This window comes from Taudactylus pleione, unplaced genomic scaffold (genome assembly GCF_031769625.1).
Source record: "Taudactylus pleione unplaced genomic scaffold, aTauple2 ptg000073l, whole genome shotgun sequence".
NCBI lineage: Eukaryota > Metazoa > Chordata > Amphibia > Anura > Myobatrachidae > Taudactylus > Taudactylus pleione.
Genome location: NW_028284475.1, coordinates 2,017,080 through 2,043,261, shown reverse-complemented (window position 1 = coordinate 2,043,261; position 26,182 = coordinate 2,017,080). Strand labels below are relative to the sequence as shown.

Here is a 26,182-nt window from a genome sequence, read left to right as displayed (position 1 = left end):
AGTCACTAACCCCTGCCACCCTATACTGTCACTAACTCCTGCCACACTATACTGTCACTAACCCCTGCCATCCTATACCATCACTAACCCCTGCCACCCTATACCATCACTAACCCCTGCCACCCTATACCATCACTAACCCCTGCCACCATACGCACTACACTCTGCCACCCTATACCATCACTAACCCCTGCCACCCTATACTGTCACTAACCCCTGCCACCCTATACCATCACTAACCCCTGCCACCATACACACTACACTCTGCCTCCATATACCGTCACTAACCCCTGTCACCATACACACTACGCTCTGCCTCCCTATACCGTCACTAACCCCTGACACCATACACACTACACTGTGCCACCCTATACCGTCACTAACCCCTGCCACCATACACACTACACTCTGCCACCCTATACCGTCACTAACCCCTGCCACCATACACACTACACTCTGCCACCCTATACCGTCACTAACCCCTGCCACCATACACACTACACTCTGCCACCCTGTACGGTCACTAACCCCTGCCACCATACACACTACACTCTGCCACCCTATACTGTCACTAACCCCTGCCACCATACACACTACACTCTGCCACCCTATACCGTCACTAACCCCTGCCACCCTATACCGTCACTAACCCCTGCCACCATACACACTACGCTCTGCCTCCCTATACCGTCACTAACCCCTGCCACCATACACACTACGCTCTGCCTCCCTATACCGTCACTAACCCCTGCCACCATACACACTACGCTCTGCCTCCCTATACCGTCACTAACCCCTGCCACCATACACACTACACTCTGCCACCCTATACCGTCACTAACCCCTGCCACCATACACACTACACTCTGCCTCCCTATACCGTCACTAACCCCTGCCACCATACACACTACACTCTGCCACCCTATACCGTCACTAACCCCTGCCACCCTATACCATCACTAACCCCTGCCACCATACACACTACAGTCTGCCACCCTATACTGTCACTAACCCCTGCAACCCTATACTGTCACTAACCCCTGCCACCATACACACTACATTCTGCCTCCCTATACCATCACTAACCCCTGCCACCATACACACTACACTATGCCACCCTATACCGTCACTAACCCCTGCCACCATACACACTACATTCTGCCACCCTATACCGTCACTAACCCCTGCCACCATACACACTACACTCTGCCACCCTATACCGTCACTAACCCCTGCCACCATACACTCTACACTCTGCCACCCTATACTGTCACTAACCCCTGCCACCATACACACTAAACTGTGCCACCCTATACCGTCACTAACCCCTGCCACCATACACACTACACTGTGCCACCCTATACCGTCACTAACCCCTGCCACCATACACACTACACTGTGCCACCCTATACCGTCACTAACCCCTGCCACCATACACACTACACTCTGCCATCCTATACCGTCACTAACCCCTGCCACCATACACACTACACTCTGCCACCCTATACTGTCACTAACCCCTGCCACCATACACACTAACCCCTGCCACCACACACACTACACTCTGCCACCCTATACTGTCACTAACCCCTGCCACCATGCACACTACACTCTGCCACCCTATACTGTCACTAACCCCTGCCACCCTATACTGTCACTAACCCCTGCCACCATACACACTACACTCTGCCTCCCTATACCGTCACTAACCCCTGCCACCATACACACTACACTCTGCCACCCTATACCATCACTAACCCCTGCCACCATACACTACACTCTGCCACCCTATACCGTCACTAACCCCTGCCACCATACACACTACACTCTGCCACCCTATACCGTCACTAACCCCTGCCACCATACACACTACACTGTGCCACCCTATACCGTCACTAACCCCTGCCACCATACACACTAACCCCTGCCACCATACACACTACATTCTGCCACCCCATACCGTCACTAACCCCTGCCACCATACACACTACACTCTGCCACCCTATACCGTCACTAACCCCTGCCACCATACACACTACACTGCCACCCAATACCGTCACTAACCCCTGCCACCATACACACTACACTCTGCCACCCTATACCGTCACTAACCCCTGCCACCATACACACTACACTCTGCTACCCTATACCGTCACTAACCCCTGCCACCATACACACTCCCCTTGCCACCCTATACTGTCACTAACCCCTGCCACCACGCAAACTACACTCTGCCACCCTATACTGTTTCTAACCCCTGCCACCATACACACTACACTCTGCCACCCTATACTGTCACTAAACCCTGCCACCATACACACTACACTCTGCCACCCTATACTGTCACTAACCCCTGCCACCCTATACCGTCACTAACCCCTGCCACCATACACACTACACTCTGCCTCCCTATACCGTCACTAACCCCTGCCACCATACACACTACACTCTGCCACCCTATACCGTCACTAACCCCTGCCACCATACACACTACACTCTGCCACCCTATACCGTCACTAACCCCTGCCACCCTATACCATCACTAACCCCTGCCACCCTATACCATCACTAACCCCTGCCACCCTATACCGTCACTAACTCCTGCCACCCTATACTGTCACTAACCCCTGCCACCCTATACCGTCACTAACTCCTGCCACCCTATACTGTCACTAACTCCTGCCACCCTATACCATCACTAACCCCTGCCACCCTATACCATCACTAACCCCTGCCACCCTATACCGTCACTAACTCCTGCCACCCTATACTGTCACTAAGCCCTGCCACCCTATACCGTCACTAACTCCTGCCACCCTATACTGTCACTAACTCCTGCCACCCTATACTGTCACTAACCCCTGCCATCCTATACCATCACTAACCCCTGCCACCCTATACCATCACTAACCCCTGCCACCATACACACTACACTCTGCCACCCTATACCATCACTAACCCCTGCCACCCTATACTGTCACTAACCCCTGCCACCCTATACTATCACTAACCCCTGCCACCCTATACTGTCACTAACCCCTGCCACCATACACACTACACTGTGCCACCCTATACTGTCACTAACCCCTGCCACCCTATACCATCACTAACCCCTGCCACCCTATAACATCACTAACCCCTGCCACCATACACACTTCACTCTGCCTCCGTATACCGTATCTAACCCCTGCCACCATACACACTACGCTCTGCCTCCCTATACCGTCACTAACCCCTACCACCATACAAACTACACTGTGCCACCCTATACCATAACTAACCCCTGCCACCATACACACTACACTCTGCCACCCTATACCGTCACTAACCCCTGCCATCATACACACTACACTCTGCCACCCTATACTGTCACTAACCTCTGCCACCATACACACTACACTCTGCCACCCTATACCATCACTAACCCCTGCCACCATACACACTACACTCTGCCACCCTATACCGTCACTAACCCCTGCCACCATACACACTACACTCTGCCACCCTATACTGTCACTAACCCCTGCCACCATACACACTACACTCTGCCACCCTATACCGTCACTAACCCCTGCCACCATACACTACACTCTGCCACCCTATACCATAACTAACCCCTGCCACCATACACACTACACTCTGCCACCCTATACCATCACTAACCCCTGCCACCCTATAACATCACTAACCCCTGCCACCATACACACTACACTCTGCCTCCGTATACCGTATCTAACCCCTGCCACCATACACACTACGCTCTGCCTCCCTATACCGTCACTAACCCCTACCACCATACAAACTACACTGTGCCACCCTATACCATAACTAACCCCTGCCACCATACACACTACACTCTGCCACCCTATACCGTCACTAACCCCTGCCATCATACACACTACACTCTGCCACCCTATACTGTCACTAACCTCTGCCACCATACACACTACACTCTGCCACCCTATACCATCACTAACCCCTGCCACCATACACACTACACTCTGCCACCCTATACCGTCACTAACCCCTGCCACCATACACACTACACTCTGCCACCCTATACTGTCACTAACCCCTGCCACCATACACACTACACTCTGCCACCCTATACCGTCACTAACCCCTGCCACCATACACTACACTCTGCCACCCTATACCGTCACTAACCCCTGCCACCCTATACTGTCACTAACTCCTGCCACCCTATACTGTCACTAACCCCTGCCATCCTATACCATCACTAACCCCTGCCACCCTATACCATCACTAACCCCTGCCACCATACACATTACACTCTGCCACCCTATACCATCACTAACCCCTGCCACCCTATACTGTCACTAACCCCTGCCACCCTATACCATCACTAACCCCTGCCACCATACACACTACACTCTGCCTCCGTATACCGTCACTAACCCCTGCCACCATACACACTACGCTCTGCCTCCCTATACCGTCTCTAACCCCTGCCACCATACACACTACACTGTGCCACCCTATGCCGTCACTAACCCCTGCCACCATACACACTACACTCTGCCACCCTATACCGTCACTAACCCCTGCCACCATACACACTACACTCTGCCACCCTATACTGTCACTAACCCCTGCCACCATACACACTACACTCTGCCACCCTATACCGTCACTAACCCCTTCCACCCTATACCGTCACTAACCCCTGCCACCATACACACTACGCTCTGCCTCCCTATACCGTCACTAACTCCTGCCACCATACACACTACGCTCTGCCTCCCTATACTGTCACTAACCCCTGCCACCATACACACTACGCTCTGCCTCCTTATACCGTCACTAACCCCTGCCACCATACACACTACACTCTGCCACCCTATACCGTCACTAACCCCTGCCACCATACACACTACACTCTGCCTCCCTATACCGTCACTAACCCCTGCCACCATACACACTACACTCTGCCACCCTATACCGTCACTAACCCCTGCCACCCTATACCATCACTAACCCCTGCCACCATACACACTACACTCTGCCACCCTATACTGTCACTAACCCCTGCAACCCTATACTGTCACTAACCCCTGCCACCATACACACTACACTCTGCCTCCCTATACCGTCACTAACCCCTGCCACCATACACACTACACTATGCCACCCTATACCGTCACTAACCCCTGCCACCATACACACTACATTCTGCCACCCTATACCGTCACTAACCCCTGCCACCATACACACTACACTGTGCCACCCTATACCGTCACTAACCCCTGCCACCATACACACTACACTCTGCCACCCTACACTGTCACTAACTCCTGCCACCATACACACTACACTGTGCCACCCTATACCGTCACTAACCCCTGCCACCATACACACTACACTGTGCCACCCTATACCGTCACTAACCCCTGCCACCATACACACTACACTGTGCCACCCTATACCGTCACTAACCCCTGCCACCATACACACTACACTCTGCCATCCTATACCGTCACTAACCCCTGCCACCATACACACTACACTCTGCCACCCTATACTGTCACTAACCCCTGCCACCATACACACCAACCCCTGCCACCACACACACTACACTCTGCCACCCTATACTGTCACTAACCCCTGCCACCATACACACTACACTCTGCCACCCTATACTGTCACTATCCCCTGCCACCCTATACTGTCACTACCCCCTGCCACCATACACACTACACTCTGCCTCCCTATTCCGTCACTAACCCCTGCCACCATACACACTACACTCTGCCACCCTATACCATCACTAACCCCTGCCACCATACATTACACTCTGCCACCCTATACCGTCACTAACCCCTGCCACCATACACACTACACTCTGCCACCCTATACCGTCACTAACCCCTGCCACCATACACACTACACTGTGCCACCCTATACCGTCACTAACCCCTGCCACCATACACACTAACCCCTGCCACCATACACACTACATTCTGCCACCCCATACCGTCCCTAACCCCTGCCACCATACACACTACACTCTGCCACCCTATACCGTCACTAACCCCTGCCACCATACACACTACACTGTGCCACCCTATACCGTCACTAACCCCTGCCACCATACACACTAACCCCTGCCACCATACACACTACATTCTGCCACCCCATACCGTCACTAACCCCTGCCACCATACACACTACACTCTGCCACCCTATACCGTCACTAACCCCTGCCACCATACACACTACACTCTGCCACCCAATACCGTCACTCACCCCTGCCACCATACACACTACACTGTGCCACCCTATACCGTCACTAACCCCTGCCACCATACACACTACACTGTGCCACCCTATACCGTCACTAACCCCTGCCACCATACACACTACACTCTGCCACCCTATACCGTCACTAACCCCTGCCACCATACACACTACACTCTGCCACCCTATACCGTCACTAACCCCTGCCACCATACACTTTACACTCTGCCACCCTGTACTGTCACTAACCCCTGCCACCATACACACTACACTCTGACTCCCTATACCGTCACTAACCCCTGCCACCACACACACTACACTCTGCCACCCTATACCATCACTAACCCCTGCCACCATACACACTACACTCTGCCACCCTATACCGTCACTAACCCCTGCCACCATACACACTACACTCTGCCACCCTATACCGTCACTAACCCCTGCCACCATACATTACACTCTGCCACCCTATACCGTCACTAACCCCTGCCACCATACACACTACACTCTGCCACCCTATACCGTCACTAACCCCTGCCACCATACACACTACACTGTGCCACCCTATACCGTCACTAACCCCTGCCACCATACACACTACACTGTGCCACCCTATACCGTCACTAACCCCTGCCACCATACACACTACACTCTGCCACCCTATACCGTCACTAACCCCTGCCACCATACACACTACACTCTGCCTCCCTATACCGTCACTAACCCCTGCCACCATACACACTACACTCTGCCACCCTATACCGTCACTGACCCCTGCCACCCTATACCATCACTAACCCCTGCCACCATACACACTACACTCTGCCACCCTATACTGTCACTAACCCCTGCAACCCTATACTGTCACTAACCCCTGCCACCATACACACTACACTATGCCACCCTATACCGTCACTAACCCCTGCCACCATACACACTACACTCTGCCATCCTATACCGTCACTAACCCCTGCCACCATACACACTACACTCTGCCACCCTATACTGTCACTAACCCCTGCCACCATACACACCTACCCCTGCCACCACACACACTACACTCTGCCACCCTATACTGTCACTTACCCCTGCCACCATACACACTACACTCTGCCACCCTATACTGTCACTAACCCCTGCCACCCTATACTGTCACTAACCCCTGCCACCATACACACTACACTCTGCCTCCCTATACCGTCACTAACCCCTGCCACCATACACACTACACTCTGCCACCCTATACCATCACTAACCCCTGCCACCATACATTACACTCTGCCACCCTATACCGTCACTAACCCCTGCCACCATACACACTACACTCTGCCACCCTATACCGTCACTAACCCCTGCCACCATACACACTACACTGTGCCACCCTATACCGTCACTAACCCCTGCCACCATACACACTAACCCCTGCCACCATACACACTACATTCTGCCACCCCATACCGTCACTAACCCCTGCCACCATACACACTACACTCTGCCACCCTATACCGTCACTAACCCCTGCCACCATACACACTACACTCTGCCACCCAATACCGTCACTCACCCCTGCCACCATACACACTACACTGTGCCACCCTATACCGTCACTAACCCCTGCCACCATACACACTACACTGTGCCACCCTATACCGTCACTAACCCCTGCCACCATACACACTACACTCTGCCACCCTATACCGTCACTAACCCCTGCCACCATACACACTACACTCTGCCACCCTATACCGTCACTAACCCCTGCCACCATACACTTTACACTCTGCCACCCTGTACTGTCACTAACCCCTGCCACCCTATACCGTCACTAACCCCTGCCACCATACACACTACACTCTGACTCCCTATACCGTCACTAACCCCTGCCACCACACACACTACACTCTGCCACCCTATACCATCACTAACCCCTGCCACCATACACACTACACTCTGCCACCCTATACCGTCACTAACCCCTGCCACCATACACACTACACTCTGCCACCCTATACCGTCACTAACCCCTGCCACCATACACACTACACTCTGCCACCCTACACTGTCACTAACCCCTGCCACCATACACACTACACTCTGCCACCCTATACCGTCACTAACCTCTGCCACCATACACACTACACTCTGCCACCCTATACTGTCACTAACCCCTGCCACCATACACACTACGCTCTGTCTCCCTATACCATCACTAACCCCTGCCACCACGCCACTCCCCTTGCCACCCTATACTGTCACTAACCCCTGCCACCATACACACTGCACTCTGCCACCCTATACTGTCACCAACCCCTGCCACCCTATACCGTCACTAATCCCTGCCACCCTATACTGTCACTAACCCCTGCCACCATACACACTACACTCTGCCTCCCTATACCGTCACTAACCCCTGCCACCATACACACTACACTCTGCCACCCTATACTGTCACTAACCCCTGCCACCACGCACACTACACTCTGCCACCCTATACTGTCACTAACCCCTGCCACCATACACACTACACTCTGCCACCCTATACTGTCACTAAACCCTGCCACCATACACACTACACTCTGCCACCCTATACTCTCACTAACCCCTGCCACCCTATACCGTCACTAACCCCTGCCACCATACACACTACACTCTGCCTCCCTATACCGTCACTAACCCCTGCCACCATACACACTACACTCTGCCACCCTATACCGTCACTAACCCCTGCCACCATACACACTACACTCTGCCACCCTATACTGTCACTAACCCCTGCCACCATAAACACTACACTCTGCCACCCTATACCGTCACTAACCCCTGCCACCATACACACTACACTCTGCCACCCTATACCGTCACTAACCCCTGCCACCATACACACTACACTCTGCCACCCTATACCGTCACTAACCCCTGCCACCATACACACTACACTCTGCCACCCTATACCGTCACTAACGCCTGCCACCATACACACTACACTCTGCCACCCTATACTGTCCCTAACCTCAGCCACCATACACACTAACCCCTGCCACCATACACACTACACTCTGCCACCCTATACTGTCACTAACCCCTGCCACCATACACACTACACTCTGCCACCCTATACTGTCACTAACCCCTGCCACCATACACACTACACTCTGCCACCCTATACTGTCACTAACCCCTGCCACCCTATACTGTCACAAATCCCTGCCACCATAAACCAGCACACACTACCCTCTTCCACCCTATACATCACTGGCCCCTGCCACCATATACTATCACACACTACACTCTGCTACCCTATACAGTCACTAACCCCTTGTTACCTTATACCAGACATCACTCACTAAACTGTGCCACCCTATACCATCACTAACCCCTGCCACCATATACCATCACACACTAACCTCTGCTACCCTATACCATCACACTACCCTCTGCCATCCTATACCGTCACTAACCCCTGCCACCATATACCAACACACACTACACTCTGCCATATTATACCATCACTAACCCCTGCCACCATATATCATCACACACTACCCTCTGCCACCATATACCAACACTATCCCCTGCCACCCTATTCCATCACACACTACACTGCCACCCATTACCATTACTTACCCCTGCCACCATATACCATCACTTACCCCTGCCACCATATACCATCACTAACCCCTGCCACCATATACCATCACACACTACACTCTACCACCCTATACCATCAGACCTCTGTGCATTATTCTGTGTGCCCTGACAAGGGTACAGGTTCCCTGTACAGAATGCTGGGCGTCATGTTCTGGGTGCACTGACAAGGGCACAGGTTCCCTGTACAGAATGCTGGGTGTCATGCTCTGAGTGCACTGACCATGGCACAGGTTCCCTGTACAGAATGCTGGGTGTCATGTTCTGGGTGCAGTATGTATTTGGTATAATGCACAGTATATAGGTCGGTAGTGTCATATTTTTTATTTTTTTTTTATTTTTTACAACATTCCTGTTTTATTACCATTTATGAAGTAAGAGGTGTGTTATGAATTGAAAGTGTCCTTGTACATTTTATTTCGGCGCTAATAACCAGCAGCGTACGGGATTAGAGAGATCCAATCGTCGCTCTGAGTATTGATATAAATCTTTTTATTAGAGTAAAGTTAGGTTGTTAAATTGATCTTTCTGGTTCTCCTGGGTGTTGTCCTATTACACATGCTTACCAAGACCCTGAAAGGCAGGCTGGGGCGGGGGGATGGATATATTTTAAATTAAAACCAAATGTGGTGTTAAGGGGTTACTCACTGGTTGCTCTATGTGTGCTGCCATATTTCTGAAAAACTCTGTAGTGCATCCCTTGTCACTACCTTCCCTCCGAGCTGCTGCTGGTACAGGGTCGGATTAACTACAGGACTTCCGGGGCCCCTACACACTGGATGGGGAGGGGTTGCTCCCACACATCGCTACGTAGCGTGCGGGGCACTTTGGCATAATGTGAACTGGGGGCTCTATAGTGTGTTTAATACATTTGTGGTGCTGGGGGTATCTGATACATTTTATTATTTTTAGTAATATCACCAGAATATCATATTGACAAGTTAGTTGCCCTGTGGCCCCCACAAACTCTAATCTGACCCTCTGCGGATACGTGCTATAGCCGCCTCAAGAGACCGCTCTGTAAAAGTCCGTGAGATGTAAAGCATTGGAGAGCGATAATGTACCAGCCAATCAGCTCCTGTCAGTTTACAGGCTGTGTTTGAAAACTGACAAGAGCTGATTGGTTTGTACTTTATCTCTCTCGAAGGTTTGTGCATCTGTTTGTCTCTGTGTTACAAAGGGCTCAACCCTCCCCCACCCTTATTCGGGTGGAACCAATTCAGCACTGAGATATGGCTATCGCTGGTCTGACTTTCTTGGACGTTTGTCATTGTGTATTTGTGTGATTTCACGTGTATAAAGGTCAACGTCTCCGGCTAACTGGAAAAGGCATGCTAAGTCTTGTAGTTCCACTGCAAGTTGTCAGCTACAGTTGATCTATCGAGGTTGTATATATTACATCATTCTTATATCACCTGTGGGCCTGTACATGTTAGTTCGGGATCGGTATAAAATCCAGACGTTGAAAGACCAGGGGGTAAATTTACTAAAGTGAGAGTTTTTAGAAGAGAGTTTTAAAAGCGATGTTGCCCATAGCAACCAATCAGATTCTACTTAACATTTAACTAGCACCTTCTAGTAGATAATAGCTAGAATCTGATTGGTTGCTATGGGCAACATCACTTTAAATTAAATTTACCCCCGACAGTTAAGTATTTAAACTATTACTAACCCAAACCCCCTAACCCTTTCTTAGGGGTGCCTAAACCTACCCCCCCCCTTCCCCGCAAGCCTAACCCTCCCAGGGGAGGTGCCTAACCCTAACCCCCCCTCCCCGCGCCAGGATTACCTTCGATCGGTATGCCGGGCGTCGGGCTCCCGGCGTAGGTAAAATGACAGGTGTCGGGTTTCCACGCCTGTCATTAGACCACTGACGGGATTAGACAGTTGCCGGCAGTTGGCATTTCGACCATCGGCTTACTCACTACATCCCATTAGTTCGGCCTTTAAAATTACACTGTTTCTGTGCACATGGGTGACCCAAACCCTAAGTCACACTATCCCAGTAAAAATTGTGTGGTTTGTTTTATGGACTTCTAAATACAAAAATAAAATAATCATATACAGTAATATTTTACAGATTTTAAACAGAACTGCGCACTCTAGTGGCCAATTTTGTGTGAAATACAGTATAGCGCTTTTTGGCCACAGGGGCCTCAGACATCCGAGACTACAGGGGCTCTAAGATAAATTAGTGAATAAATAAATACATCTTATTTTGCAGGGATGTGTTTGTCAGGAAATAGAAAATTATTAGCTCAGGCTTGTGGGATTCATGCCGGACACATTCACAGCTCTCGTTTCATTTGCTTGTTTGTTTTCTAATTAAAAGTGTAACTTGTGTTTTACGCACAGTATTGGAAGATAAGAGGGTATTGTGTTCTGACCTACGAGGGGCGATACCCTGACAATGATTGTGGGTCCTTAATGGCAGATAAACATACATCTAATCCCTCCCTGTTACTCAGCCATTGTCAGATACTTCGCTATTGTCAGCATTAGATTGTGCAGCAGTTACACATTCATCCTGGTGCGGAGAGTAATTCTTTAATAGGTGAGGTTTTAGTAATGGGGCTCATTCTGAGTTACGCTGGGTACACTCCAGGCTGACGGGTCTGACGATTGGTAAATGCATACACACTTACCCGTCATCCGCCCGATGTGTCGGGCCTGACGTCACAACTGGGCGGGCATTAAAATGCTGCCGGTTCCCTGCAGCATGTGTACGGGCGATCGTAAGAGTCACACGTACCAACCAGCAGATGCATCGATACATCTGCAGATATATCGGCCTGCTGTACTGCACAGCCTATACAATATGTCCGTGAACTATATCGTTCACAGACATATGGGGGGTATACACCCACTGACATGCTCGCAAAATATATTGGCCGTTTGATTGAACGGCCGATATATCGCCCAGTGGGTACCCAGCTTTAGACCAGTGTTCTTTTATTTAATGGAAATTACGCTTTTTGAGTATTTGAGACTGAGGCCGACAAGCACACTGTCAGTAGCGGTCTCTGCAGGGCCATAGCAAGGGCTGAGGGGTGCCGCCGTGCAGTATGCAAGGCCGCGGTAATAGAAAGTACATTTTGCGCTTAAAAGTTGGACCTGCGTACTGTAAGACTCTACACGACAACCAATGTGCGATCATTATTGTTTAGGAACCACATAAGTGCTGAAAACTAGTCTAAATGCAGTTTATAGTGACTCTGCAGGATATATCCGTATTACTAGAGAATTCCACTAAGTAATGTTCTGCAAATGGTCAGTGCAAAAAGCAATGAGGACGCCCTGCAGCAGGATTCTGAACCGTACATGTTTCTAAGTACAATATATCCTGTTTCACCCTAATGACTGTTCTTCTAGTTGCACTGTTTACTTCCATGGTGCACTTGTGTGGTGAGGGAAGGGTTAACAATTGGTGGCCCGCCCACACCTGTGCCACCCCCGCCCACTGTGTACAGGTTAGACCTGTGCAGGTAAATATAGGCTGTAGGGTGTTTTCAGGTGCTGTGTTCAGGAAGGAGGTTGAAAGACAAGGAAGGGTATTGGGAACACTTACTGAACCCCCAAAACAAGGTAAGTTGGTGTGACTGGTTTTTTTTACCCCCACTGTGTTCTGTTAAGTTATCGGGTCAGTCCATTGTCCTCTTTTACCTTATTCAGCGTCGGACACTTCCTGTGAGTCAGAGGCCGGGAGGATTCACGCTGGAGCCAGCACTCCGCTTATTGCTAATAGGAGGAATTGTTTTTGCCTTTATTAATTAACAGTTAATCGTGTTACGACATCCCCTGGACTCCGCACTGTTTAATAGGGCAACTTGGTGACCCCTTCGGTTAATACTTAACACCTTCCTGCCATGCTTAGGCAAAGCAGCGCCAGGTCAGGTGTAACTTTAAACTAACCCCCCCTTTTCTTATGATGAAATAAGAATTCATCCAACGTTACGGGCAACCTGTAATTCCGGTTCACCAGTAACAACGGAGCAGCGAGACGTGGTGCGGATCCCGTGACATCACTCATCCACAGGTTAGCCCGGTGACAAAGTGGAAGTTACAAATTTGCGCGCCCCGAATATTAACAGAGGGAGCAGCCACTGCGAGTAATCTCATCTCCATCCTGTCACGTTTTATTATTCGGCCATATTGAAAGCGGTTGGCATATTCTGTCCGCCAATGTTTATTGTAAAAGACACAAATCTTATTGGAAACGTATTAGTTTTCTGATCAGACCCTCAGGTTTATGTAAGTATCCTATTAGCAGAAGGTGTATGTGTGTTATTTTCTTTGCCCACTGCTGGGGCCATTTCAATGTTTTGCTATGAGCCCCACTAAGGTCTAGTGACTCCTCCCTGCATGAGAGGCTTGTCGCACCGATTTAGTGATTGATGGTGCTAATAACATCATAATTATCCCTGTATGAGCAAGCCTGACAGTGCCTCACTGCATATGACAGTACGAGGGAACACGGTTTCGCAAACATGGTGCCTGATTCATTATGGAATGCTATTGCGAGCACCGCTGCGATTAAACACAGCCGCGCACAGCCAGCAATGCCGTCGCACATGCTCAGTAGGCAACAATCGGCCGTCTGTGTACGCTATTGCTATCCGTAATAAATCAGGCCCATGGTCCTATAGCGCTGCGCGTTCCATGTAGAGTGGGCCCTCCCCATCAAAGTCGGACATTGGAGTGACCGTAGACCGAGCGCGATATAACTGCTGGTTTAGAGATGACGTTCTTGTCCATGTACGCAGCCGCTGTGCGACAATATAGAAATGCAGCAGGAGGCGACACTTTCTGCAGCACTCACAGAAAAGGCAACAACACGCCCCGGTTTTCTGGGATGCTCATAGTCGCCGCCGCTAAACGCAACAGCACCATTTCTGCGGCTTTTGGGGCACCGCAAGCAACGTCACAAACACATCTGTACATGTGAAGAGTGCGGGACCTGCAAACGTGCTATTTATGTAAATATCTAAATTTACATAAATCTCTCTCTCAGGCCCGTAGTTCCTTGTGCCTTTAATTTAGAGTCTTGTGGGATCTCATTAAGTTTTACGAATCAATTTAACAGTAAACCCAGAGAGTGATTTAATAACGAGGCGTGGCGGCTTAGTAATGCCTCTTACTTGCCGAGACTGCAGCAGCCAGCCCTGCTTCTGTCTGACTCAGGTGTTCCAGTAAGTTTTCCACTGGTCAGTCATCTGACAACCTGAAATTTCCAGCTAATGTCTCCTCTGACGACCGTACGAGAACAACCTGAGTCTACACAGTGCCAGGGACCGGTGATCAGTGATGGGTGACCTGGAGACAAAATAGAACATTTCCTGTCGTCCTAGAAACAAACGCAATGTTATTATAATAGATATCTGACTTTGTATATTAAAAAAAAATATAAGATTTATTATACAGCTGCAGATGTACGATATATATTATAGATGTTGATGTTTGTCTTTATACATATTGATTGTAACCGCACAAATTGATGCTTACTTTTTTGTTCTCATTTAATTCACAGATGAAATGGAGATATACCATCGTGAAATAAGTGGCAATCAATCATTTAATAACTGGAGTTGACCAAAAGTTTTTGAAAGTTTTGAACATTTGGAAAAAATCCTTCTAGACCTCCGAAGATGTGGATGTAATTTGTGTATTTGGTCGGAGAAACCCCACACCGCACACACAGCCGCTGAGTGACTACAACCTAACATGGAGGCGATGCAACAGATGCCCGTCCAGCTGGACGTGCCTCAGAAGAAGCCTGAAGACAGTGGGCCAGGCCTTGCATCGCTGAAGACCCCGGAGCAGAGGAAGAAGCCTAGAAGCGTTGGGTTCTATGAAATGGACATTCTAAGACCCTTGAAAGGTGATGAAGTCATGGAGGGCCACAGCGATGCAAAGTGTAGGGATGAAGAGAAGGAAACGCCCTCTCCGAACGCAGATGCAGCCAGCCGTTGCTCGGATAACCCAGAGGGCGCCCCAACTGGTAAAATCGAAGACCCAAGTCCCAGGTACTTTGACCAGGCTTTACTGTCATCTCCGTCACGCTGCCGAAAGCAGAGTAACCCAACTTGTCTTTGTAAAGAGTGCGTACAGAACTATATGAACCTGTGTGAGGAGGTGCTAGAACCCAGCATTGCTGACCGGGAGAAAACGGAAGAGGACTCGTTGTGCGATGACCGTGCCTCCTTAAACTCCAACAGCCGCTCTGAGGCGTCGAGGCATACAGACTCCTCAGACGAAGATTGCCCGGGCCACCGGTATGAAGACACCCAGGTGACACTGCCATACCCTGACAACAGCCATCCGCCAGACTGCATCACGAGGCTGAGCAATGCCGGTCTGTATCAGCCTAGCGAAGCATTTGCAGCCAAGAGAGACGTTGGGAATGAAGGAGAGGAAAAGGTCTCCCAAGTGGCCTTCTTTGTGGAGCACCAGCCATTGGAGAGGCCGTTGGGGAACTCTCAGAGGAAGGATGAGTTTGAACTCTGCGAAAAGGTGGAGATTGAGAAAGGAGATCCGGAATCGGAGCCTTTAATGCGTACATCCAGGAGACCAGCGAACGTGGAGCCGGTACACCCAGGGTGCTGCTATTGCCACCTCGGCTGCCTGAAAATAGTGGGATCCTTTGTCTTCGCTATGATTGTTTTTCCGGCTTTCCTGTATGGGGCTTATGCTTGGTTGCCCTTTGATGCCCCGGTTATAGCGGATATACCCACCCGGCTGGTGTACACTTTGCGGTGTGCGGTTTTCGCCTCCTTCCCCATCGTTCTGGGTAAGGAAAGACTCCTGATTTGAATGTTTTTGTAAACTGAGAATAGCCTCCAAAAAGGGCTAAAATCCACCCAATATCTCCATAGCAATCAGATATTAGATCTCACAAAGGGAGTCGTCTGCAACAGAAGGGAACGGAGGCTGGTTAGATGACGGCACACACTTCAAGGCACTTTTAAGATATAAAAATACAGTCACACAGGGGTCCCAGGTCCTATACATATGGGTTCAAACCACAGAGCTTGTTGTGTAGAGTTAGATTGTGGCTGGAGTTGAGTGTTATGGGATTCTGTAGATATAGGGATTCATTCCTAAGCACTCAGACAAGGGAAATGCCACCTCTGTTATACCCCCAGAGACATGTCCATGCTCCCTGGTACCGTTGTAAAGGTGGAGGTTTATCAAGATTTGGAGAGAGACAAATTGGAGCCTCTGACAATGACAAAAGCTGATTGGTCAACTTCTCCAATTTATCTCTCTCCAATGCTTGAGACAATCTCCCCCTTCCCCTTTAACTAAAGGCTTTTATGGAGAATTATAACTTTTTTATTAAATGATGACATGGATACACTTTAATGACAATTGTCCATTTTCTGCTGGTTTTTCTTTCAGTCCCAGACTGTAGGCCCCTGGAAGGCGGTGTACCTAGAGGTGTCTAATGGGGGCAGATGGGTGACTTTTATACCCTAGTTAAGGCTCACCAATGGGATTACTGTGTTGTAGCTGTATCTGTAGATCTAATGTATGATAAATGACCGGTTGCTATCTGGTTAGGCTATGATAGAGTTTGCTGGCTGCTGTGGCCACTGGTAGAGTTTTCTGTGTGACCATAAATTCATATTTCTCATTCTGTCTCCCCCCCCAGGTGCCATTACCCACGGGATCTCGCGCCTCTGCGTCTCCTCGTTCAACCCGTTCAAACCTCGAGAGCGGGAGGTGGCGATCCACAGGCGGTTTGTCAAGCAGAGCACGTCCCTCTTTCTCCTGTACTTCTTCAACCTGTCCGTGCTGGCCACCTACCTGCCCCAGGCGCAGCTGAAAATCATCCCGCTCCTCACCTGCCTCTTTGCGTTGTCTCAGTAAGTGTCTCGGCCTGGTGCCCTGGGGAGTTTCTGACCTCAACCCGTCACCCATCTTATCTATAAATGTGGGGTTTATTGAGAATAGTTTTTTTTAATTGATATTCATTGGACTCTGCTTAGCTTGTCTGATATTTTGGCAGTCGTGTGTAATGGGTCATGTGGCACTGACAAGATTGTGGGGTCCCTTCCAATATACTTCACTGAGTAGTGGTCCCCCCTATGCAGTGCCCTTTATATAGTGCACCCAGTAGTGGCCTTTATATAGTGACCCCATTAGTAGTCCCCACCCCATGCAGTGCCCCCCGTAGTAGTCCCCACCCCATGCAGTGCCCCCTGTAGTAGTCCCCACCCCATGCAGTGCCCCCAGTAGTAGTCCCCCCGATGCAGTGCCCCCAATAGTAGTCCCCTCCATCCCCCTTATATGCAGTGCCCCCAATAGTGGTCCCTCGATGGTGCCCACAGTAGTGGTCCCCCCCCGATGCAGTGCCCCCAGCGCTGCAGACAGATATACGTTAAAAAAAAAAAAAAAAGAAGAAATCACTTACCTGAATCCCTGCTCCAGCTCCTGCAGCCGTCCGCTCCTCCGTCCTCCCAGGCAGGCCCGCTCTGCATATGGGATAGAAGTCATGACGCCTCTCCCATCACCCACTACGGGAGCCGGAAGATAGAGCTTGAGTGAGCTCCAGCCCGGGTCCGGCAGTGGGTACAGCAGCCAGTGAGAGCCTGTCTAACTCTCATTGGCTGCCAAAACAAACACACTGCCGGCGGTGTGCTTGTTTCTGTGTGTAGCGCAGACTGCACTCACTGCGGTCTGCACTACAGTAATTATCGTCGGGCCATGGGGAACGGCTCCGCGGGCCACGGGTTGAAGACCCCTTCTGTAGAGGGAGAGCTCTGGCTGGGCCCTACCACAGAATCTTCCCCTTTGGGTCCGCAGCTATCCGGCACCACGAGAGCACGGCCTGAGCACGGTGTGACAGCTGCTGCAGATGGGGTCCGGTCCAGCAGGAAGTCTAACCTGCAACCTACAGTTTTGCAGTGGGCCCCCGGAGTCCTGCTGGTCCTACTATAAGTAGAGGCTCTAATGTAGCGGTGGTGATATAATGTACTTTCGGTACTCTATGGGCTCTGCAGGAGACTCACAGGTGCGTCCATTCACTAGGAACGCCAGGGAGGAAAGATGTGCGAAGTGCATGTTGGTGTTCAGGCCTCCTGCTGACCTCCGGCAGGTCCTAGAGAGCGCCTGCTCAGTTTCCTCTTTGCACTGAGGATGGAGTCAGCGCAGGAGTAATCGTCCTCCAACAGTGTACACAGGAAATGAGTGACACACAGCAAAATTACCCTTACCGCCACCACCCAGCCTAACACACAGGCTGGGCTGGGACAAAACACCCAACCCAATAACCTTAAACTACGCCCCCAATTTACACAAACCTCGTACCAATTTGGGCAGATCATACTTAGTTACCAACCAGCCACGCCCACTTTCTGATGAAGCACCTCCCACTTTACCATAAGCTCTGTCTCATTTCAAGGTCCATGAACCACCTATCGCCATGATTTATCATTACAATCCCACCAATACCACATCGGCAATACTTGGCTGAGCCAGTAAGCAGTAACTAATAGCCGGGCCCGCCTGAAGAAAAAAGTGCCTGCGTGACCCGGCTATGCAGTTCATACATGTGCAGTAAAATCAGAAGCGTGGACAGTCCCAATTCAATATATATTTTATTTTACAATAAGGAATTATTCCATTATTATTATTATTATTATTAACATTTACTTCTAAAAGTACCAGCATATTCCATTGATAAAATGTACAAATCGGGAGTACAGTGCTCCATAGATCATTTAGCTTTTATATTACATTTGCAGCGTGTCCAGAATTTTTTAAATTTAATTGAAAAAGCGTGACCTTCACCTACATAAAGCGGAGGCAGCCATTTTGAGGCCTATGGAGACATTAGGAGATATGTGCCTACTGCCTCAGTGAGGTGACTGGTCCATAGTGAATCGATAGCCAACAGAAATGGCCGCCCCTGTTGTATGTAGGTGTCTGGTGAGCTTCACTGGAGTCCAAACGCAACTTACCCATTGGAGAGGATTTGTGTCATGTGACTCTCACTAATAAGCCTCATTTCTTATTATTCCAGGCTGATTTACTGGCTGTCCTTCGCAGTAGGCCGATCGTTCCGCGGTTTCGGCTATGGCCTGACGTTCCTGCCTTTGGTCGCCATGATGATATGTAACATTTACTTCATGTTTGTGGTGGAGCCAGAGAAAATGGTCTCTCTGGGGAGCAGGCACTGAGCTCGAGCCTGGCGCCCCCTCTGAATGAACTGACTGACCACGCTGCCTCCGATCGCTGTCTGTTACAAAACCGCCACCACTGTGGTCACCGGCGCTCTCTCATACTGGACATTTAGAACTTGTATTATTGCTGATTATCTGACTCCTCCATCACCTTTGCACAGTCTGCTATGTGCATTGCTCATCACTGTTACATAATGATATCATCGGTAGAGTATTAGGTGTCCAGTACGAGGCTCCATTTTACCCGGTACGTCAGGAAACATCCCTTCAATATTTATCTTTTACCAGTTTTCGTTTTGTTTTTAAATAATCTTATCTGTGTTTTTTAAAGGGAACCTAACTGTGCTTTTAGGCAGAATAGCGCCACCTTATGGCCAGACTGCCATGAAAAATGTCAGCAAATTAAGTTGTTTGGCTTTCTCAGGCAATAAGTGTGTGTATATAGGGACAGGTTTTATTAGATGTTTTAAAGGAAGCAGCTTGTAAATTGACCTTCTAAAATCACAAATGTGATGTATCACTCCCCGTAGAGCCGTCTTCGCTGACAGTTTGTGTGGTTTCCCATCTTCTTATTGTTGATTTCCTGCTTCTCTAGATCTGATCCGCAGGATTTTATTTTTCACACTTTTTTTTAAGTCATTGTGGACACTTACCATGTAGAGGATGTCACTTGAGGTCCTATTTATTAGAACTTTTATCAGATTGTAAATAAAATGATCATTTTAAGTACCATGACTACGGAGTTTGAATGCTGAATAATGTATAATATCAAGTTGTAATAGTGAATAGCAATTAGAAACTGAGAATGCAGCCTATCCAGTCACTAGGAACCAGTGACATCACTGAGAATGTAGCCTATCCAGTCACTAGTAGCCAGTGACATCACTGAGACCAGCCTATCCAGTCACTAGGGACCAGTGACATCACTGAGAATGCAGCCTATCCAGTCACTAGGAACCAGTGACATCACTGAGAAATGCAGCCTATCCAGTCACTAGGAACCAGTGACATCACTGAGAATGTAGCCTATCCAGTCACTAGTAGCCAGTGACATCACTGAGACCAGCCTATCCAGTCACTAGGGACCAGTGACATCACTGAGAATGCAGCCTATCCAGTCACTAGGAACCAGTGACATCACTGAGAAATGCAGCCTATCCAGTCACTAGGAACCAGTGACATCACTGAGAATGCAGCATATCCAGTCACTGGGAACCAGTGACATCACTGAGAATGCAGCTTATCCAGTCACTAGGAGCCAGTGACATCACTGAGACTGCAGCCTATCCAGTCACTAGGAACCAGTGACATCACTGAGACTGCAGCCTATCCAGTCACTAGGAACCAGTGAAAGGTTGTTTTACGAATATTGACCATTTTGTTCTTATCAGAGCATGGGTGATGTAACGGCAGAAGAAGAGGTCAGAAATAAAGATGGCCATCACGGTGTCACATTGATATACGCTTGCTGCCTCACAGAACTGAGGTCTTGCGTCCGATTCCCATCAAGGCCTTATCTGTGTGGAGTTTGTGTGTTTTCCCCTTGTTTTGATTGAGTTTCCTCCCACAATCCAAAAAAAACATACTGGTAGGATGACTGGCTTCTGAACAAAAAAAATAAATTGTAGTGTCCATGTGGTTGGGAATATAGAGTGTAAGCTCCATGGGGCAGGGACTGAAATATTCCCGGAAAAGCGCTGCGGAATGTGTGCTCGCTATATACATTACTGTTAATAGATGTGATCCGATTTTTTTTTTTGGTGAATGGTGCCAGCCTGGCAGATCTACCACCCGGGCTACTGCTGCCGCTGTCCAAAGAGGGCATGAGGGGGTGTAAAACATCTTTATTAGTGGAATGTTGAAGATCTGTCGGATATTACAGCATCGGGTCATGTTTTGGAACTTTTAACAACCAAAAGGCAACAATACAAAAATCATATTTCCTTCAGTGCCTCCTGTACGGGGATCAGCACCCTGCACTCAAGTGTCCCTCAGTCCTGAAGAGTACTGCGCTCAGTCTTACTTGCCGGCAGCAGGGCCGATGCCCCTTACAGACTTACTCCTTAGAGAGTCCGGTCACAGTTTGTCCCATGTACTGTACAGTGCGAGGTCCTTTGTGCCACCGCCCATAATGTGTGGCCCCTCAGTGTCTGCTTCGTTGAAGAGTCCTCAGAGTATTACCGGCCAGGGGGCTATTGGTTCTCCAGAGAGGTCATCGCATGAGGTCCGTTGATTGGCAAAACTCTCCCCAGAACCGTAAACCTTGACCCCCTTGTGTAACCCGAGTGGTGGATCAGAGTCTGACACAGTGACGACCGGTTTCTCCGCGGTCTGGGATCTGCCGGAGACCTTGATGGAAGTCATTGGTCTTCCTTAGCAGCCGCGTCCTTCTCCTCGCCCTGGATCTTCCTTGTGAAGAATCCCAGCTGTGAAACAGAAAAATCGTATTATGGTTCATATGGAAAGAGTGGGTGCGGACTACAAGTCTCAGAATGCCTAGCCCTAAGTTAAGTTTACCGTCAACTTGAGAGAGTCAGAACAGTTGGCAACTACAAGCTCGTCACTTATTAGATGAATATAATTGAAAAGCAATTTAATAACCAACTTAATAAAAATAAGCCTTTATGCCTTCTGATTGTAGTACGCTTTGGTTTACACTAGAGGGCAGTGCAGCTCATGCAATAAATAGAAGTCTGTTCCCTAGATGCCACAGAGGCATGCAATAACAATAGCAATAATTTGATGTATTTGCCGGCTCTGTGACTGATGTGCACACAGCAGCTGCTATTGATGTTATATTTACCAGCTCTTCATGTTATATTTACACAAGCCCTTCATGTATATATGGTACAAGCAGCTGTTCCATGCATGACAGCCACATTTTTGTAGTTGTTTTGTTTTAAGAAGCCCTGAGGCGCTACGGCACAAAATCAATTCAATAAGCAGATCCCAAAATTATGCGAACAAGATAAAATAAAAAGTAATTTAACATGTAGTGACATTGATCAATCACATGGTGGCGCCACAGATCACTTATTCACACTATCCTTCAGGATGGGTCAGGGTGCTTCAAAAATGTTTATTGCTTGGTTTTGTAAAGCCGCGTATCCACTTGCCTATTAAACAGAGCGACTGAACGATAACGAGTTATCGTTCAATCGCTCAGTACTCGTGCACAAATCAGGCATGAAAATGTCAAAAACGACCAGTGATGCGGGCTCCCAGCTGGTCGTTTTCGAAATCAATAATCGTCTGAAGATGCAGGTCAGTCTGCCGATAATGACAGATTGGGCATGTTCGGGGATGAAAGAGGGTACCTACACTGAGCAACATATCGTTCGGTGTAGGCACTACAGGGGATGGGGAACGACTGTACAATTGCAATGCAACGGTCGTTCCAAGATCTGCTAGTGGACACGCACCTTCTGCAATTGGCCAGCCGCAGCACGCAATAGGGCGTTTCTTCCTATAAACTATGTAAAGATACTAATTACATGTGTAGGACAGGTGCAGCGTATTGTACATTACATAAGTGACTGACATCTGAGAGTCAGAGCACTGCAAGGAATGGAAGACATCTGACAGCTGTTCCACGACCGTGGATGGTCGCTACAGGGAGTACTGTTAGGGTGTCCCACTTATTCCAGCTCATTCTTCTGGAATGCTAAGCGCACGCACAAACACTTATCCCATGTTTTGCATTGTTAATCCTTGTACAGCACTGCAGACATCTTGAGGCACAAATAATTAAACCACCATGGGGCTGATTCAGCAGAGGACGGAATGGCAAAGCCGCACACGAGCCGCTTTGCAATTGCGATACCAGCAAGGCGACGTTGGTTGCAAGCTTGGATAACCATCGCGACCATCGGTTGGAGATGGTGGGAGGCTCCGGCAACTGAGTAAGCCTCAGCTTTTGCAGGGTGGCCGGCTTGCGAGGCCAGGAAACTGCGTCCGTAGATGCAGATCCTGGCCTTGCCACTCCTGGAAAACAAGGGATGCGCCTTCCGCCCCCGCCTGTCAATCAGACAAGGGCATAGCAGCGGCTGTGTGCCATCACACAGGACAGGTTCCCCCCTATAATAATAATATTAATAAAAGCAGTGATATTACCTTTTGCAATATGGGGGAAAAAAATAAATCTTTCCATGCTCTGTACTCCCCCTGCACCCTATCACACTGCTAGTCTGTCTTCATAGCCCTTTAATATATTTCATGCTAAAATATTCAGCTCTTATGGTAGATTTTCACTGTAAGACCAGATTCATTTGTTTGGCTTTGAGAGGAATTGCTGCTGTGCCACCTAGAGGCCGTTAGAGGTATTGCACTCCAGCAGCAAAACGCTTACTATTTTCTTAACAGCTTTTGAATTGGCCGGGTGAGAGTGGGTGAAGGACGTGTACATAGAATACGTATTTTACAGATAAAGAGCAGCGTTGTGAGTGAGCGCACAGGCCGGGATGCAATTCGTGTGCGCCACTGACTTACTTTCCACAGGATGAATATGATCAGAGCGAGCAGGAGGAGACCCCCGATGACACTGCCAATGAGGATCCACAGGGAGAGCGGGAGGAGGACAGGGTGCAGTAATTCCAGGACACTCTGCGAAGCAAGAAAATTACCCGACAGTCACATTAAACTGCATTCGCCTCTTAATTACTTATTCAGATTTCTGTATTCTCGGAGATCGCAGCCCCGCATATGGGAGACTGAGTCTGTTACACCAATAAGGCTGAAGCCGCAGAACGTGGGGTTGTAGAAAACGCTGCTTTATGTTATGTCCAAAGCAGCGATCACAAGAGGTTAGTGTCATATTCCTGGAGCAGCAGAAGCAAAAGCTTGTCTGGTCCAACATAGTCAGCTTGTATTTCAAAACTTTCATCAGGGATGCTTGAAGAAAGTTTTGAATACAAAAATGAAACGTTGGAGCAGACTAGGTGAACTCTAGCTTCTAAAGTCCTTGGAGAGCCGCCGGCATCGAAAACTGTATCTAACTAGGGAGGCACCTGGGCAAGTATAATGATTAGGTTATGTATAAACAATCATCTCCTACTTCCCCATAGGTTGTAAGCTTACAAGCAGCTCCATCATACCTCGTTTTCTGTTTGTTAGTAGCCAGCCTTGTTTTATTAATGTGTTTGAGCCAAACTGTACAGCACTGCCGAGTATGCTGGTGCCATATAAATGAATACTAGTAATCACAATCACCACCACCTGTGGTCAGTTTTACCATCTTTAAAGTGACTGACCACTAGGTGGCCTCGTAGCAATCGATTAACAATCGCCATATACTATACTGTAAATGTTGGCTCTAGCACAGCAGGATTAACTATAGAGGACAATTAGGCATTGACACTATACAGTATACCTGGCAATCCAGTACCTCCGCTATTAGTGCATATTGCGCTGAATTAATAGGGGAGGTATTTAGAATGTAGACCTATACGCCCCATTTACCTCTGTCCTGTGCCTTGCGCTGTCGGTGAACAGCGCGCCATCTTCCTTTACGTCAAGGACAAACTCACTGACCAGTTTGACTGAGCGGAACTTTGCCTGTAATACAACGAGAGGTTTATTCCGCTAGCCAATAATACAGGGCAGAAGTGGCTTCCCAGCATTTGTAGAACCACAAGTCAAAGCATGGTTTGCTATTTCTCCCCAATAGCGGAGCTGCCTGTAGCTCGGCCACCAGCCATTGTGCAGAGCGATTTCTATAAACAATACGCTCTGACAGGTTATTAGTATAATGCAGTGTCTGACAGTAGTAGGGTTACATGGAACGGCCTCTCGGCAGAGGTGGTACCGAGCGGCTGGTGCCGGGTATAGGATAAACAGCAGGGGACAGGGACCAATGACGGAGCAGACTGTGCTATAATGCTTCGATTGATATGACCGTCAGATCTGAAAATAACTTTTTTCCGGTTCTATTCCCAGTAGGATATGAGAACATTTCTCTCCGGAGAAACAATAGTCGGCTTGTTAAATGGCTGAAACCCAATCACTTCCATGCTGCGGCCTGGAGATCCAGGGACTCGGTCTCTGAGACGAGACCCTTGTTCTTGGAATGGGTGGGGAGGGGGCCAGAGAGAGAG

General features: G+C 49.1%; 2 protein-coding genes across 3 annotated transcripts in view; one reads left to right on the top strand and one right to left on the bottom strand.

Moving 5' to 3' along the window:
* Window positions 1-13,382: 13,382 nt before the first annotated feature.
* On the top strand, window positions 13,383-20,815 carry TMEM79 (transmembrane protein 79). Its single transcript, XM_088467563.1, has 4 exons — window positions 13,383-13,491; window positions 15,434-16,693; window positions 17,558-17,771; window positions 19,931-20,815. The coding sequence occupies exons 2-4, from the start codon at window positions 15,628-15,630 to the stop codon at window positions 20,085-20,087; spliced, it is 1,437 nt and encodes a 478-aa protein (XP_088323689.1). The 5' UTR covers window positions 13,383-13,491; window positions 15,434-15,627; the 3' UTR covers window positions 20,088-20,815.
* Window positions 20,816-21,420: 605 nt separating this feature from the next.
* Window positions 21,421-26,182, bottom strand: part of ITGA10 (integrin subunit alpha 10) — a 37,127-nt gene continuing 32,365 nt past the window's right edge. The window contains exons 28-30 of one of the 2 annotated variants that reach the window (XM_088467561.1): window positions 25,548-25,643; window positions 24,579-24,692; window positions 21,421-22,516 (exon numbers count right to left, since the gene is read on the bottom strand). In XM_088467561.1, the coding sequence (XP_088323687.1) occupies window positions 22,451-22,516; window positions 24,579-24,692; window positions 25,548-25,643 (276 nt within the window). In that variant the 3' untranslated portion in view covers window positions 21,421-22,450. The remainder of the gene's footprint in view (window positions 22,517-24,578; window positions 24,693-25,547; window positions 25,644-26,182) is intronic. The other variant, XM_088467562.1, reaches the window with a different exon arrangement.

Excerpts from the sequence above, each read along its gene's own strand:
- TMEM79 (XM_088467563.1), top strand. The coding sequence starts at position 15,628 with ATGGAGGCGATGCAACAGATGCCCGTCCAGCTGGACGTGCCTCAGAAG. Across the intron at positions 16,694-17,557 it reads CTCCTTCCCCATCGTTCTGG|GTGCCATTACCCACGGGATC; the intron begins GTAAGGAAAGAC and ends CTCCCCCCCCAG. Across the intron at positions 17,772-19,930 it reads TGCCTCTTTGCGTTGTCTCA|GCTGATTTACTGGCTGTCCT; the intron begins GTAAGTGTCTCG and ends TTATTATTCCAG.